The sequence below is a fragment of the Corapipo altera genome, unplaced genomic scaffold (genome assembly GCF_003945725.1).
Source record: "Corapipo altera isolate COAL_440 unplaced genomic scaffold, ASM394572v1 142, whole genome shotgun sequence".
In the NCBI taxonomy this organism is placed as follows: domain Eukaryota; kingdom Metazoa; phylum Chordata; class Aves; order Passeriformes; family Pipridae; genus Corapipo; species Corapipo altera.
In genome coordinates, this window is record NW_020884966.1 from 266,338 (window position 1) to 283,191 (window position 16,854).

At 42.0% G+C, this 16,854-nt stretch overlaps 2 protein-coding genes across 5 annotated transcripts in view; one reads left to right on the forward strand and one right to left on the reverse strand.

Moving 5' to 3' along the window:
• BRCA1 (BRCA1, DNA repair associated) overlaps positions 1–9,785 on the reverse strand; it is a 19,034-nt gene extending 9,249 nt beyond the window's left edge. The window contains exons 1-10 of the mRNA XM_027664863.1: positions 9,556–9,785; positions 8,636–8,735; positions 8,131–8,184; positions 7,865–7,945; positions 7,311–7,399; positions 6,266–6,411; positions 5,476–5,584; positions 5,074–5,119; positions 4,461–4,603; positions 569–3,948 (exon numbers count right to left, since the gene is read on the reverse strand). Of these exons, the coding sequence (XP_027520664.1) occupies positions 569–3,948; positions 4,461–4,603; positions 5,074–5,119; positions 5,476–5,584; positions 6,266–6,411; positions 7,311–7,399; positions 7,865–7,945; positions 8,131–8,184; positions 8,636–8,715 (4,128 nt within the window). The 5' untranslated portion in view covers positions 8,716–8,735; positions 9,556–9,785. The remainder of the gene's footprint in view (positions 1–568; positions 3,949–4,460; positions 4,604–5,073; positions 5,120–5,475; positions 5,585–6,265; positions 6,412–7,310; positions 7,400–7,864; positions 7,946–8,130; positions 8,185–8,635; positions 8,736–9,555) is intronic.
• A 392-nt stretch (positions 9,786–10,177) lies between these two features.
• The window catches only part of NBR1 (NBR1, autophagy cargo receptor), a 17,482-nt gene continuing 10,805 nt past the window's right edge, over positions 10,178–16,854 (forward strand). The window contains exons 1-7 of one of the 4 annotated variants that reach the window (XM_027664903.1): positions 10,178–10,329; positions 12,462–12,524; positions 13,589–13,607; positions 13,991–14,013; positions 14,824–15,021; positions 15,555–15,629; positions 16,617–16,822. In XM_027664903.1, coding sequence (XP_027520704.1) covers positions 10,228–10,329; positions 12,462–12,524; positions 13,589–13,607; positions 13,991–14,013; positions 14,824–15,021; positions 15,555–15,629; positions 16,617–16,822 — 686 coding nt within the window. In that variant the 5' untranslated portion in view covers positions 10,178–10,227. Of the gene's footprint in view, positions 10,330–12,238; positions 12,327–12,461; positions 12,525–13,588; positions 13,608–13,990; positions 14,014–14,823; positions 15,022–15,554; positions 15,630–16,616; positions 16,823–16,854 lie in introns of those variants that run through there. The other 3 variants (XM_027664901.1, XM_027664902.1, XM_027664904.1) reach the window with 3 other exon arrangements.

Consider the following 16,854-nt stretch of genomic DNA (forward strand, 5'->3'; position numbering starts at 1 on the left):
AAAAAAAAAGCCACCAAGATACAACTAACTAATCAACATTATATATAATCCCTTACTACACAGATCTTTTAGAGAACTACTAACTATAATGCTAAAGCAACAAGTTTTGAAAATATTGAAATGAGAAGCACAGATTTACTCTAAGTGAACATTTCAAAGAATACCATGTCACACACATGGCAAAGTAAACAGAACTCAGTGTGTCAACAGTGATAAGAGAGTCCTAAACATTTATGAAAGCCATAAAAATGTCATAATATTTGCCACAAAATTCTACAGCCAATTTCAACAAACATCTCATGTGGGTGAAAAGCTCAGGTGGGCTGTATGAAATTTTGCTGACAATGCAAGTATCACATTGCAATATCCCTCAAAAATTAATGTCCCATCAGACAGCCTCTAGTGTCAGCCTATCCATTTGTGCTCTGAACAAAGAAGACTGGAAGAACATAATTTTCAGGAAATAAACCACTGAGGGCTTTTTGTTTGATTGTTTAACTGACACATTCCTTTGGAGAGCAAGCACCTCATAAATACAGAACAAAGTTCCCATGCAAACACCAAAAACCCCGTGTGTAATGACATTACAAACACAGCTGCAAAGATGAAAATCTTGGTTTGTACCTAGGTTTGCTCCCATGTTTGGGTCTTCTTGGTATTCATCTTTGAAGCCAGTTTTGGTCCTCTTCAGCCTTCCATTACAACTCTGAAAAGTTTCCTTGCTCTCATTCACGCCGGTCACTTGTTTGGATTCATCAACTTGCAGCAAAAGTTTCTCCAGCTCTTGTGCTCCATTAACTGATTCTTCAGACATGGACTGGGAAGAAAATAAGTTGACAGAGCATTCTGACTCCTGGCTTGGTGAAACACACACATTGCCTTGGGCAACTTCGGGAATTTTCTGCATAATATTGTCACCATTACTTCCACTGTGAGGCGACGTGTTGGGACTAGTTGAAGACTCTACCACAGGTGTCACTTGTTTATCAGTCTGCAGAGGTGTGCTTACTGATTTGCCAAGTACTAATGTCTGAAAACATGGCAGGTCTTCATCCTCACAGGATTCTTCGTCCGAAGATGGCAGTTTCCGTGCTCGTCTTCGAGACTTTTGAATACCTCGAGATCTTGGCTTAGAACCAACATTTCTGCTGTGAGGTTCTTTTCCCAGGGCATTGTTGCTTCCTTTTGCAAACACCGCAGATTTCTCTCTCCTATCAGTTTCACAAAAGCTGGTGTTCTCTTCAATATCAGCATCAGAGCCCAGTAAGCCATCAGGGGTTTCAGACAAACCTGTAAAATCACTGTTCCCTCTAAGAGCCTCTGCAACTACACCCTCAGCCATTGCTGTGCTACCACTTTGGGTTGCTTGTTCTTCATCCCCCTTTATTAGTTTTCCTTCGCTTTTGCTACTTTTTTTCCTAATGAATTCAGCAGGACCTTGCTGAGAACCTGCAGGACAAATCATCGATCCGGATAGAAAATGTAGAACTGGTTCTTTGTCATCAACAACTTTGGTCTTTCCTTCCAGACTGCTTTCTGAAGTGAAGCCTATCTCATTGGTTTGTTTGGAATCATGCTCTTCTATGTCACTCTGATCACTTTGGCTTCTATTACTTCTGATTGGACTCTGTCTCAACTCACTTTCTATCCCTATGGCAGTTGACACAGGCTTTTCATTGCCCTGCTGTCCTTTTAGTGATTGGTTTTTGGCCTCAGTCCCAGCAGTCTCTGTTCTCACTGATGTCAGAGTCCCTTCCTTTGCAGCCTGTGGAACAGCATGGCTGTGTTCTCCTGTGCAAGTCACATCATCAACACAGGCAGACTCACAGACCTCAAGCTTCTCTTTCTCACAAACCCTTCTCAAGCTTTCAGCAGCTGCTCTCTCTTCTTGCAAGTTTTCTGGTTGTAAATGTTTGCTATACTTCTTTTCTACCTGAGCAGCACGTGATGGATTTAAAGTTTCAGAACCAGGATCTTCTACTGCACAGGTCTGCCTGGGAGCCCCAAAAAGGCTGAAGGACAAGCGTTTCGAATGCCTAAATATATTTCGCAGGTACTGTGTGTCTAATTCACTGTCTTCTGCTTCCTTGGTCGATTCCGAAACAGTTTTAGCCACGGGCAACTTCTCAGTTCTGAAGTCCCCTGGAACACTTTGTGAATCATGCCCACATTCCTGTGGAAAGGCAGTAAGTGATTCAGTCACCTCTTCAGTCTGATGGGAAGCAGTTTGCACAGCAGGCACTGAAGGAGGCTGCAGGAGGAGAGGGCTACCTTGTATTTCACTGTCTTGAGAACCTGCATAAGGTGTAAAGGAACCACAGTTTGGAGGCTGACACGAAGATGCAGGATTGAAGAGACTTTTTCCAGTTTCTGCAGTGTCAGATAAACTCTTTAGACTAACCTGCATTTCATTTGCTTCCAGATCACCTCCCTTCAGATTAGTGACTCCCGCAGAGCTCAACATATCCTGAGGCTCACGCAGGTCTTTGCATTCAGCTGCCTGAGTTGCCACATTCTTTTGGTCTCCAAAGACAGCTCCTCCACCATCACTGCCATTCTTTCGTGCTCCCTTTGCTATTACTCCTTTTCCTGTTTCTTTTGTCATTTCTTTCATTTCTTCAGAAAGTAACTGAAGCCTCCTGCTGCGCCTCACTTGGTTTTGCTCAGAATCAGCTCTCCTGGGCTCTCCACTGCTTGGATAGCTATCAATCTGGGGCTCAGTTGGATCAGGGGAAACAGAGTTTCTATCCACTGCTAACTGTAGAGCACACATGGTTCTAGTGGAACGCCTGCATCTTTTTGCTGCAGAACTTTTTTTAGTGCTTTTCTGATCACTGACACACATTTTTAGCTCCTCATCACACTGCTTGCCAGTCACCTTTTCAGTAGCTTTTTTCCATCTGGCCCCTCCTCCTTCTTCATGTTCTGTTAGTGTATTATCCACTCTATTCTGAGAGAGGTGACTCTCATTAACAGCAACACTTCCATCACATCTTTTCTTTCCAGCATCTCCAAGGCATCTGCTCACACTTTGAGGGCCTCCATCTGCCTCTTCTGTATCTTTTTTCTTGATGAAATCCTCAGGTTGCAGGACACAGGCAGTCTTCCTTTTTCTTTTGGGTCTGTCTCTGCTGGAATTGTTCAAGCACTTATCAGCAGCCACATCTTTCTTTTTTGTAGTAGATAAAATGTCTCTGGAGGTAGAAGGGCGATTTGATTTCCTCTCTCTTCTGTAGGTTTTTCCAAATATTTTGTCTTTGATGCTATCTGCTGTTTGCTTTGACCATCTCTTGTTTCTTTCAACCACTGCAATTTCCATGGAATCTACCACAGGGTCAGTATTTTCTGAAATACAGGATTCTTTATCTGATGAACATGCATCTCCCTCACCTGAAACATCAGTTCCTCCAGCAGAATCATCCGGGGAAGAACTGGAAGACAGAATCTTGTTGCTTTTTGAAAACCATTCATTGACTTTCCGAATGCTTCGCTTCAGTCTCTTCCTGGAGACTCGATCCAAGGTGGCAGAGGGAAGTGTCTTCTCTGGCTGAAGTAGCTTCTCCTGAGGAAGTTCTTTGCCATGGAAAGAGTCATTCTCAGGTTCACACACCTCCACAGCTTCCTCACTTTGTAAACCAGTATCCATTTCCTCGCTTTTATCCAGCCTGCTCCCTGAACTACCTTTTAAGTCAAACTCTTTGTTTTTACTCTTGTACTGAGTCTGCTCTTCATCCGTTTCTTCTGTGTTCTTGAAGAATGATGTGCCCCTGTTCACTGTGGGACTGGAATTACCTACTCTGTCACACTGCTCTGGAGGTAGATCTGCAGCAAGAACATTTAAGGGAGAACTCTGGCATTCAGTCATATTCACTTGGTCAGGTTTGGCACATTCAGTGATGCTCTGAGTGCTTTTCTTGCTCAAGCCTTCCTTCGAGAAATCACTTTCACCTGTTAGATTTATAAGAATTGTAAATTATTAAGCCCTGTTTTACACACACAAACACAGTAACAAGCTTGATGGCTACTTTGTTTTAAAAGAACAGTTCTTATTTCCCCCCCAAACCAGAATATTAGACTGCACACATCTCCCTCTAGAGAAAAGCAGGAAGATATTACATATGTTCTTCTAACTTCCTATATGAATTACCAGACAGTGCTCTCTGTTTGTACTATAAGGGATAATATGGCTTACATAGAATAATTAAATTTTGCATTTTGATCAAGTTACTTTTTTCCTTTCTGTTCCTGTGCACAAAATATGCACATTTTAAGTATCTAGTCAACCAGAACAGTCTTGTATTACAGTGTCACGTAGGCATCAGCAGGACTACAACATACAAGACTGCAACTATATTTATATCTATCTATCTAGATATATTTAGTAATGTGAAATAAAAATATTAACTTGTGGTGCTTCTTTCAAGCTTAAGCCATCTTTGTCACCAAAATAACAGACACACCTATGACATTTGGTAGTGTTATTTCTTTGGCACACAGCTTGTCAGGTCGTGCATTGCAGGAATTTTCATTCCCCTTCTCAACACTCTCAGGTTCTTCTAGCTTTTCTTGAGAAGAAATCTGAACTGCAGCTTTGTCTTCAAACCTGTTGGGAAAGGATATCTACTTTTACTACAGAGAAAGCCACAACAGACAGAACAGAAGATTATACTTATTTTCACCTTTTTGCTCTCTGAAATAGTTCTTGGGGAAGTCAGGCTGCATAATTGATACTCACCACAACTAGATCCCTTCAGAGTTTCAGGCCACATCTTTAAGAGATCCCCTCTCACATTCCTGAATTTAACACTTACTTTCTAAAGCACAGTACCTATTTTTCTGTTGAAGGACTAATGTCTACATAAGCAACAAAACATTTAGAAAACCATTTAAAGTACAAAATATGACAAAGTGTTAAAATTCAGCTACCCATTCTACCCCAATGCCCTCAAAGTTGAAAATCACTTGTCAGTTTAAGAATTCTACCAGTCCTATGCTAAGGAACTAAAACACAGCAATGAGAACACTGAACTATTGTCTTTAGAAGATATGAATTCCTTAATCACCTTCACTTACCCAGTTTTGCTTGCCTGTTTAAAAAACTCTTCAGATGATTCAGAACCTGAAAACAAATCAGCTGTTACTCTGGTTGGAATGATTCAGAGAAAGGTGACTTGCTAGAGTCAGTGTTTATCATCACATGCACACCTAGTTCTTCTTAGAGGTAGATGCTTTCAACTTTTATCGGATGAAATCAAGTTCAATCATAAAGTATTTCACCTAATTATAATGATTTCTGTGTAGAAATATCAACATGCCTCCAGCATAAAATTCTGTTTAAATACAGTGACTGGTAACAGAGAGCTACCAGGAGTTATTTAGCTAAAAATTAGTGTGTAATTTCTAAATTTATACATGAAACAGCTGCTACTGCATTTTACATAAGATCAACTCGTGTGGATCTACAACAGATCTTACCCAGCTCCACATAAACCCCTTTCTGAGAGCCACATTTCTGGGGGTTGTTTCTGAGGTGACACCTTTTGGCCCTGGTATCTGTAAGCTGAGTATTCCCAGTAGTTTCCTGCTGACAGGAGAACAGAAATGAAGTTATTTATAACAGCAGGCTATTTTAAAAACCCTCACTTGTAATTATTTAAACCACAGCAGGAAGGGCTGATAGAAGTACTCTGTCATATGAACTGGTGGCCTCTATGCAAAAATACACAAGTAGTTTGTTATATTGATATCAGTAATGGAATGTGTCAATAGAAACAATTATCATGCATTTGACAGATCAAAACATTAACAGTTTGATCTTACATTCTGTATTATCCAACATTCTGTTCAGCATCAAGCAGGTGAGAACCAAAACAGTCACACACACAGAACAATCACCCCAAGCTGAGTAATGCCTTAAGTATCCCAAGACATAATCTCACCACTAAAAAAAATAAACCCCCTACAAATAGTTAGACAGCCTCATGAAACAAGCAGGACAGACAACTTTTCAAGCCCAGTTTCAGCAACAGACTGTGATATGGAAATATCATCTATAAGTTCAGGTTCTTTATGCAAATGTCTTTTTCAAGTAGGTTAGAAAGACAAAAATATGTAAATGGCCCTGACCAGAGTATTATTCAGGTCAAACAGCAATCTCAGAGCAACCCACAATCTGCTACCTCATTAATTTATGTATTTGCATCTATATACATTCCAAATAAACTTCTAAACAACCCAGGAAAACAAAATGGGAAAAAACAATTACCAAGGTGGTGTTTTCTTGCCCATTTTCTTTAGCACTTTTTCTCCTGTTTCTGAAGCCCTTACTTTGAATGACAGAACTTTCTTTACACAGGAGCTCAGCAGCAGTGGCTTCTGTGGGTGTTTTATGAATGTGGTGACTCTTTAAAACTGAAAAATGTTAATGGGGGGGGAAAAAAAAAATAATTTTCACACTGAGTATGACACAGCTTTATATATTAATGAGATAGCCTTGCACAGACCCTGTGCACTTAGTGCATATATGGCTGCAGTACAATTAACAAAGAAAGAAATCTTGTTGAATTATTAGTCTGATTGTTTTTTCTGAGTTTTCTTAAAACTTTAAGTAAAATCTTGATCTTGCCAACTAATTTTTTCAACCAATTTTGCTTACATAGATAACCTAGCAAGAACAGGATCTAACACTACTGATTTTAGAATGGCTGAGCAAGTTAAGAATTTGAAAACAAAGTATCTTTCACAGCACAATAACAAAACCCCCCCCCAAACAAAAGTCAGTGACCACCATCTGCCCCCAGCCAGAATGTCTTGTCTATTAAAATATAAACAGGCACATCTCTGACTTGCCAATACCCTTTACAAGGCACTTAGTACTAAAAAGAATAAATTTGGATTCCCAAAGGATCTATCTGAACAAGACAGGTTAACATACATGGCTACAGCATCTGCTAATTCAGGCTCTGAGATTGTTTAACAAGTTAAAGCTGCAAGGCTGGGCATAATCAAGAGCAGAACTTTACCTTCCAATTACAGATTAAACATTTGATACACGTTCAGCCACCTTTCAGAAACTGAACATAAGATTGGGTGGAGTCATCAAACACACAGTAAAACTGTTTAGGAGGTTTTTTAAAAATATCTTGGAAATTTAATGGAACTTATGCTTCTACACCCAAGAAAAAAACCTTTTGATACTTCTTCCCATATTTAGTATTGCACATTAAATGGGATACCTTTTAGCAATTATGATATAAACGTCAAAACCTTATTGAAAAAAAAAGTTGGGGGCACACATTCACACCACTTACACTTCACTCCAGTGTCAAGCTCAAAAGCATGGATAGTTTCCAACAATCCTTCAATTAGTTGCTTAAATCTGGAATTTTCTTTCAGGCTTCTGAAACAATATCAGAACTCGAGTTGTTTTAAGACAAATGACTGTAAATACTTCTCTTAGAATTTAGGCTGAACAAAACAAGGGGTAAAACTCTAAAGTTTAAGATGAGACAATGAGAAGTTGTTGCCAAGGAATAATAACACAGTTCCCCCAAACAACCACTGCCATTGAATTAAAACTATCACAAAAGTGAACATTTCATATTTTTCCCCAGGTAGGTTTAGTAGAGTTGTAATGATTGAACACTAATACAGCACAAACATTTGTTATCTCTGCAATCACTTGGAAAAAGCTTACACTGAGGTAAGGTATTAGTTACTCCTTTAGACATAGAAAGTTTATTTAATAACCACCTTTTCTTCTTTATTTTAGTCTTATGCTGAGACATTTTAAGACAACTGTTAGCCTTTCCTCACAGCTCAAACCTCTCATTCTCAAGTCCCCTTACAAAGACAGGTTTCCCACCTCTTGGTAACTTCAGTCTTACACAGAGGACACTGTATCACACCTTTTTTCTTTTTGCTGAGAAGTTTGAACATGCAGAACCTAGGAAAAAATAATAGTCTTGATGGAAACAAAAGGAGGAGATTATTTTTCTTAAAACTGATTTTTCCTCTAAAGTAGCTACACAAGAAGTTCCCAAAACACAGTATAAATACAGGACAAGAACTGAAGAAGTATACATGGAAATTAAAAACAGACTGATTAAGTATTGCACTCTTCAAACCTACCTGCAGAATATGTGATCACATTTTGTTGAAACTGGCTCTTGCACCACATCCAAGCTACAAAAAGAAAAATGGAAACAGAATGAAAAAAGAAGCTACAGACACTGTAGGGATCCATCCTCTAAGCAGAACCTTTGCTATTTCAGCATTTGTTTGCTGAACTACAGACCTCACTGGCTTTTCAGAGACAAAGGGCAAAGATCCACACTGCTTTACAAACAATACTCTAATCCAATCAGATAATGTTTTTCCCCTCTCTGAATAGAGGACTGACATATTCAGTTTGTAAGAGAAAAACAAAATTTACTAGAACATAAAAGCAAAACACACGTTCTGTCTTACACTTTGTCACTTCAGCCTTACAAAACATCAACACACACAGTCTTCACAAGAATCCCTTTGATTTCTCATAAGTCGTTGAACTGACAAACCAATTGCAAAGAAAGGGGGGGGGGAAATAAAACCCCAAACCACTCCTTAACCATACTGGTATTACTGCTGGGCATACCATATGGGGCACTCCAAGTTCTTCTGCATAGCTGAAAGCACATTTTGCACGTGGCCAACAGTAACCACTGAGAAGTCCATCCCTCAGGTCCAAAAACAGTCTAGAGAAAATAAATAAATAATAATCAGCTTTGTTTCTGCTCTACTGCATCCCGTGACCACCTCCTCCCGCATGGCTCTCTCCAACTTGGGGAATGGTATCAAATACTTCACTACTGCTTCTTGAGTAAGAGTTTACGAGTTCTTACTCTGAACGCTGGCAGTTAAAGCCTCTCAAGTGTCCTGTAGCTAAAGGAGAGACCGGAAGGGGTTTACTGCGGCTTTCAGTGGAAACTCTGGGCGCAGAGCACAAAACAGCGGAAAAAGGGGGCGTTCTAGGTGGAAAAGGATGCAGAGGAGACGGCAGAGGTGCTTATGCAAAGGACCCTGGGCCTACCTACAGGAGCCGGCAGAGGTGTGCAAAAAATGAGCTCGAGAGTCAAAGACACATCCTCATCGAGGTACAGTCAATGTTCTCCTTTATTCCAAAAATACACACATTATCAAGGGTCCTACAGGGTTCACATTCTCTATTCTAACTTTCTACTGGTTACATTTACTTTCACACACTATATCTATAACTTTATTGGCTCTACAAGCAAAGGCACATTTCCAGGTCCCCCCATCTTCTGGTTTCTCACACTCTGGATAACAACCTCCTTCCCTGTTTTCCTCTATGCAGCTTTCTGATATCTGCTGCTCAAGGACACAGATCTGCTGCTGGAGAACACAGGTCCCTGCCGTCCAGCACACAGGCTGGATTGTGCAAGCAGGCCTGAAGCAGTATATGTCCTGCATCATCTAAGATTCTTTCAACAGAGGTGAGACCCCGAATCAGACGCCGCAAGTACCTGAAAACAAAAAGAAACCATACGAGCTTACCGCAGCGGCAGCTGGCGGGCCGGGGGGCCCTTGCAGTCCGCAGGCCGATGCGAAGCGTCCCAGCACCCAGCTCCCTGCACTCGCTCCGGCCGCCCGCACGGGGGGCACGAATGGTGGCTTTCACGGCCGCCGGGGCCCAGGCGGGGCCGGTGCAGTTGTGCCAGCCCGACGGTGACGGTGACGGTGACAGTCCCGGTCCCGGTCCCGTCCCTCAGCGCCGCCCCGAGCGCCGCATTTCGCGCCCTTTCCACCGCTCCACGCGCAGCCAATCAGCTCCGGCAGCGCGGGCACTTGGCTGCGCAGCGCCCTCTTATAGGCTCCTTCCGCCGCGGGGGGCGGGGCCGGGTAGGGCCGGCCGCGTCTGATTGGGTCTGGCGCTTCCGCCCGACCCCCCGCCGTCGGATTTCGGCGGCGCGCGCAGCAGGCGCGGCGGCGCAGGCGCGGGTGCGTGTTGTTGCTGCGCGCGCGTGCCCGGCTGTGTTTATTGTTGTGGTTCCGCGGCGCCAGGCCCCGCCCCTCCGGCCAACCGGGTTGGCGAGCAGGATGAGTGACAGGCGGGACAGCCAATAGCGCTGCGCGGAGGGCGTGGGGGGGCCGACCACCCTTCGGGCCGCCATGTTGGGCTGGTCGGGCCGGCGGCCGGCGCTGCCCCTGGGCCCGCGGGAGCGCGCGATGGAGCCCCCGGTGACCCTCCGCGTCTCCTGCCGCGGCGACACCCGCAGCTTCGTCGTGTCGGACCCGGCGCACACGACGTGGGCCGATGTGGAGGCCATGGTGAGCGCGGCCCGGCCGCGGGAGGTGGGGAAGGGGGGGTCACAGCCGCGGTGAGATGCTGACCGTGCCAGCGGCTCTCCGAGGGCCCGGCATCTTCTCCCGCGCCTTCCAAAGCCCTGTCCCCCGTTTCCCAGGCTCTCAGCACTGGTGGTTCGTACTGCTGCAATCTTGGGTTTTCTTTTAGCCTTTAACTCCTGCTTTGTGCTTAGAGTGACCCGAAAAACCTGTTTCGGAAAAAGATTCTTATGGGTCCCTTTTTTCTTCCTGTGCGAGCAGGTGGCTTTAGTTGTGTTCTTTGCCCATTTCCACAGGTATGGACGGTTGGTTTTGCCCTTGTACCCCTCTGTAAAGTACACTCTGTTCCTCTTATCTGCCATTCTTTTACTCATTGAAGTAGTTATTGTGAGGTAACGCGTGTCTGTTGCTTTTCTGAAGATGCGTCTGTGCTTTCTGGGGTACCGAATCACTCATACGTTTTTGGCCCCTTGCTTCCAGGAGCTCTGTGTGTGCCAGTTTGGGCAGAACAGTGTCTGACTGGGCCACGTGTGGGTAGGCAGTTGCTTATGAAGGTCTGTGTATGCTCTTGGTATAGTCAAAAGTTTTTGTTTGGATGTTTGTTTTTAGGGCTGTTTTGTGAAAATTCCTGGCTGAGGCTAAAATTGAGTTGTAAGCATTCCCTTGGCTGTTATGAAGCTAATGTGTTTTTTTTTTTTAAATTATTATTCAATCTGTAACACCTGTTCTGGTTTTTAGCTTACTTTTAAAGTTGTACCTTAAGAGGTTTTGTCACTATTTTATTTTCTCTCTTTCAGCTCTTCTAGCTACCATTTTCCAGAGTGTAGGAGGCTCTTTGTGAATTACTCAAGTTCAAAGCTTGAAATGTAGCATCTTCACTTGTTGTGTTTCAGTCCTCTGGAAGAGGCACTGGTTCAGTCTTAAAGTACTTAGTGGCCAGTAGACCCTGCAGGAATGTCTGAGCCAGTCAGAATCCTGCTTGCATCAAAGCTGGAAGCAGATTAGTGTGTAAGCACCGTGTTGCCCTTAATCTTAGGTAGTCTGAGAGCAAGGGTGTGTTTGTTCAAGGTGTGGTGTTCTATTACAATAATGCTTCCCTAACCAGGATAATACCGTGGGTTCTCTCTGTTGTGTGAATTACTGTTTGAAGAGAGTATCAGATAAACTCTGTCTTTCCTATGTTTTATTATTTTATTGGATGTGTTTCTAAGGGATAACCCGATCTCTCATTCTAGTTTGAGTTTTAGGGGAACAATCTGTGGTACTACACAGTGTGGGTACAGACCACAGTTTCTTCTTGATAAGCTGAGTCTGTTCTCTCACTGCAGTCCCAAAATTTGGGATATGTTGCTGGAAGGGCCTGCCTGCAGTAGCATGTCCATTGCAGAATGTGTTTGGCTGTGTCCCTGTGCTCCAGTGGTGCTGTGTAAGTCCCAACAGCCTCTGTCAGCTGAGGTGTTCTGTTAGGGCTGAGCTGCCAGAACATGTCAAGTCTTTCAGAGAGTTTCTGCTGGGAAAGATGCAGCTTGTGTAGGTACCTGCTACAAACTGTGCTGTGGAGACTTGCCCAGCATATGGAAACATCTGCCTTCATTTATGGTTCATTTGGTGCTGTTCACTCTGCCCTGCTAATGTAAAATGCAAAATAGCTGCTCAACTTTGTCCTCCAAATTCTGATAGGCTAAAAAAAGGCTGATCACCTGTGTGAGCTGCATTCCAGGTGCTTTTCAATGTAAAAGGTAGTGTTTGGGGACTGTTGGCCTCAGCCTTCACATTTGGCAGTGTTTACTATGACTGAGTTTATTAACCCTGAGCTTGTCCTCTCAGAATGGGAAGGTTATTATTGTTTGTTTTGGAGTAAACATTAACCAGGGAAGGTGCAACGTGAAAGAAATGAATTTATTCTTTACATTAGGGAAAGTCAGTAACTGTTGGAGGGAAGGCACCGGGGAGAGTGGTTCAACTTCAGTGGAATGGATTTTGTAAACCAGTCTTTCCTTCAGCTGGGGAACTGAAGTGAGGGGTGGGAGGGTTATAGTATTACTCCTGATTAATAATCATGTTTAACCTGTGGTCCTGTCTCATTGTGGTTTTGTGTTCATTTTTTTTCATTACAGGTTAAAGTTTCATTTGACCTGGACAACATTCAGATCAAATACATTGATGAGGACAATGATGAGGTAAAATACCTACCAGCCTGCCCTCCCAACAGCTCAACCAGAAAATGACTGCTGGGAACCTTTTCTGCCTCACAGTAATTTGTAGTGGGTCCTTCAGGAGCATCTGTTATGCAGATCAGGGGATGGGGGTGGTTTGTCCCTTTAATAAGAAAATAGCTGTTAGTCTGGTTTTACTCTTAATGCAGCATACATATTTTAAAATACTTTTTTAGAAGCTGCTGCCTTTCTTTTCCCCACCCCATTGAAACAGCCAGTGGTTCTGTGTGCTCTGAGGGAGGGATGTTTCTGTTGAGGAACATGATTTTTCTTTTTCTGAGAATAAGTTAGTTGTAACTATTGGTGTTTGCAGCCACGGTAAAGCCCTGGCTCTTCAATCTACACTCCTTCCTCTGGAAAATGTAGGTCCCCTGTCATTAGCATGTGTTTGCTTCAGTGATCTGGTGTGCTCAAATCCTCTGCTTGCTTTATGCAATTGCTGTAATCTCCAAGCAGATTACTGACTCAGAAAACAAATTGGTTACTTTTAGTTGTCCTTGTTGAGTAACTTCCTGCTTGGCACAGCCTCACCCTCTGGTGTTCTTTCTGTTTGTCTAGAGGTTCAGGGGAAAATGTAACTCTTAGACACAACAGACCTTTTGCAAACCCCACGTTCCACTGCTTAGGTTATGGCTCTACTAAATTGCAGAGATGGAGTCCCTGTAGTTTTTTTTTTTTTTCCCCTGAGGGGAAATGTCAAGATGGTCCCAGCAACCTTTCAGGGAAAGATTCTCCCCTTATTTTCTAGCCTGTATCTTATATAAATATAGAGATGCATCTGTGAAAGCTCTCTTTGAAATACTGGTCAAACTGACTAAACCCTGTTCAGAATCAGGCAATGCTGTAGGCATTAAATAGCTTCTTGTATTGGTAACTTCTGTGTGCAGAATGGATAAATGAGTATCTGTATTTGGAGTGGTGTTTTGGAAACTCCAAATAAAAGTGCTTTTATTCTGGAAGTGTGGTAATTTTAAGAGAATTGCAAAAATGTGGCTGTGGCTCTCACTCACTGTTATTTTTCTTTGCAGGTCTCTGTGAATAGCAAAGGTGAGCTGCTGCTTTATTGAAGGGAAATCAAGAAACAGACCCCAACTGTTGTTTGTGGTTTTTGGAGAAGCACTTGAGAGTGCTTGCTTTTTGATTTTTGTATTTTATATATCATTGGGCATCGAATTCTTCCCAAAGGAAGGAGTTTTTGATCTGTAGGAACAAATTGGATATGGCTAAATTAATGGAATGCTGCAGCTCTTAGCTGTGAGGAGGTGTGCTTGTTGCTGTATATACAATTTTTTTCTTTCAGTAGCACTACTTTAAAAGAATTTACAGAAGGTAATGGAGACTCCTTGTGGTGTAAGACTCCCTAAATACTCTGTGCTAAATTTGTATCTGTTTGAGATAGGGAAAATTCACATTTTTCTCTTTTTCTTTAGAGGAATATGAAGAAGCTCTGAAGGTAAATGCTCTCTCTGACTTTTTCAATATATTCATTGTTCTCCAATGAAAATTAATGTTGCTGAGAAAACACCAGCGTTCCCTGGCCCATGGAAATCTGAATAGCTCAGTTTTCTAGCTTTGGGCAATAGCTTGAATGTCTTACTAAATTTTTTTTTTTCCATCCTAGCTAATCTTGATTTGTGTAAATTAGTTGCATTGGCAGTTGTGATTCAGGACCCTGAACAGCAATTGTTTGGTTAAGTGACTGACTTTCTCAAAGAGTAATCCCATATTTGGAGATGCTGGACTCCTGTGGATCTCTTCAAAAATCTTGTCATACAGACTCTACTGCCAGAGTAAAACATTGAAAATTCTATTAGTGTCAGTGCTTAGTTACTTTAGAAGCAGTTAATTTTATGTAGACAAAATAAAATTGCATTCCTTTACATTTCAGTTTTACATTAGTAAAGCTTTTGGAACTTTTTGCTCAAGGTCTGGATTTAAAATCTGATAATTTGAAAATAATCATAAATTCCTGGACAGAATCTGTTATTTACTGGCCCATGTGAACACTTTATTTTAGGTAGAAAAATTCCTGTAGGATATCTGCATTATTATCCTTTGGCATGTAATAAACCTTTTAATAAGCATATTGGTAACCTTTAAGAAGTAGAATATCAGTTGACTCTACCTTGGCATCTCTGTTTTCTTTTTGTCTGTTAGTCTTTCCCCATCTTTTCCCTGTTCTCTCTGATGTAGTGCAGTGCTGTATTTTTACAGATTTTGTATGCTGATTGAAAGTGGAAAATGTGGTGTATGTGTTATTTAGATTGCAGTTAAACAAGGAAATCAACTTCAGATGAATGCCTATGAAAGAAACCCTGCTTGTGCTTTGCAAGTACCTGAAAAAACTGTGACAGAAAAGCTGATGCTTCTGAAGGATGAGAAGAAACCTCTTTTATGCTATTCCATGCTAGCTCAGGGATTACAGGAAGAAATCAAAAATGACAAGGAGGTGACTGTTCAGGTAGGAGCTAGAGCTGCATTAAGTATTAATTAAAACAATTAATAAGTGTAATTCACTTTATGGGCTTATTATCCTCTTTACCCATACATCAAAACTGAGTTCAGAGCTTGGTCTCTGTTTTCAGCTCCCTGCACCCACTGAAGCTCACCAAATAATGTGAATTTTCAAGGGGATAGTTTGATGCTGCCTTTAGAAATACAGGTGTTGTAGAAATACAGATGCTTTCATGTTGACCATTCTTAAATATTTTGCTAAACAAAGTAATTGGTCTCCTGAAGCCCTCATTGCCTTCTAATAACTTTTGTATACTTGACTACTTTGGATTTGGTGTGTAATTACACTCAAGTGCCAATGGAGCAGAAATCTTTCAGGAAGATGTCAGTGGTTACATTGTGTTGCTTCTCCACTGTTTTCTGAAGAACTTTAAAATTTTTTTTTATATAGAGCTATTTCAGTTGTTAACTTGCTGTGTTGAGGATTTTTTTTCAACTTTGCATGCTTTTTTGTTTGTTTGGTTTGGTGTTTTCCCCCAGCAGAAGTTAAATCAGACACAAACAGGAAGCACAAGTGAAAATCCTCCAGAATGGTTTACAAGCTACTTGGAAACAGTAAGTGCATTGTCTTACAAGTATTGATATTCCTAAAGAAATGCATGAGAAGTTGTGGGTGGAAGAGTTCCTTGTGGTGCCTAACTCCAGACATCTCAACACAGTTGCTGTCAGCACAGCTTCACCCGTGCCCCTTGTGAAAAGTGGATTTATCCATTTGATTAGTTTTGAGTGTAGTTTTAAGTTGCTCCTGTGATAGAATCCAGACAGCCCTAGGAACTCCAGACCATGGAATAGGAATAGTGTTGCTGTTGTAGACTCTTGATTGTCCAGTTTCAGCAGGACAATAGATATGGTTTCCTGTGACTGCAAGCACAGGAGCATTTAATGACCTTGCTTTTCTTGACTGTTCACTTCAAGTAAATACTTCCAGGAAGCCACTGACAATAACCAACAATTAAGATGTGGTTGTTAACTTGTTTTGAATAGCTAATAAACATCACTGAGAAGCAGTTTGATACCATCACTGAGAATTCATTAGCTAGTGAGTTCTTGAAACTAAAAGGTTCAGTGTACAGTAGTAGGTGCATTTATCTTTAAGCTTTTCTTTCTAGAGTTTCCTTTCTTTCTTTGCCACCTTTTTATACAAACTAAAGATAGGGAAATTTCCTGGTTATGTCTAAAACATCTCTGATAGACAAATCAGAATTTAATGGTAGAGACTTCAGAAGGGTTTTGGAGTTGTGATAATTGTTTTGGAGATGAGTTTCCTTCCCTTCATGCAAGGTTATGGAAGAAGAACCTTAGTGTTGTAAGCACAAGTATGTGATTTTTAACTTACCTTTTTAAAAGCTCTGGGCTGGTATTTTCTAAAATAAAAATCCTCTGGAATGGGGTATTTGTTTAATTTCCTGTAGAATGTGCTGGGTGTGTGGGAGGTGGGTTCTGAACTACTGACTTATGGGCTGTGAGGCTTGAGAAAACGTAACGTGACTTTCCAAACCGTGCAGGTGGGTCTCACCCATGACCACTTCGATTTCTTTCTAGTTCAGGGAACAAGTGGTTAAGGAGACTGTCGAGAAGCTGGAGCAGAAGCTGTATGAGAAGCTTGTTCATAGCAGTCAGCCTGCAGACTTTGCTGAGAGCTCAGCTGCAGCAGCAGCACCTCCCCCTGTGGAGGGCAGCCCCTGTGACTGGTTGATCTCCTGCTGCAACTGCCAGGCCCGGATCGTCGGGGTGCGCTACCAGTGCAGGTACAGTGCCATGGCAGGGGGGGAAACCTGTC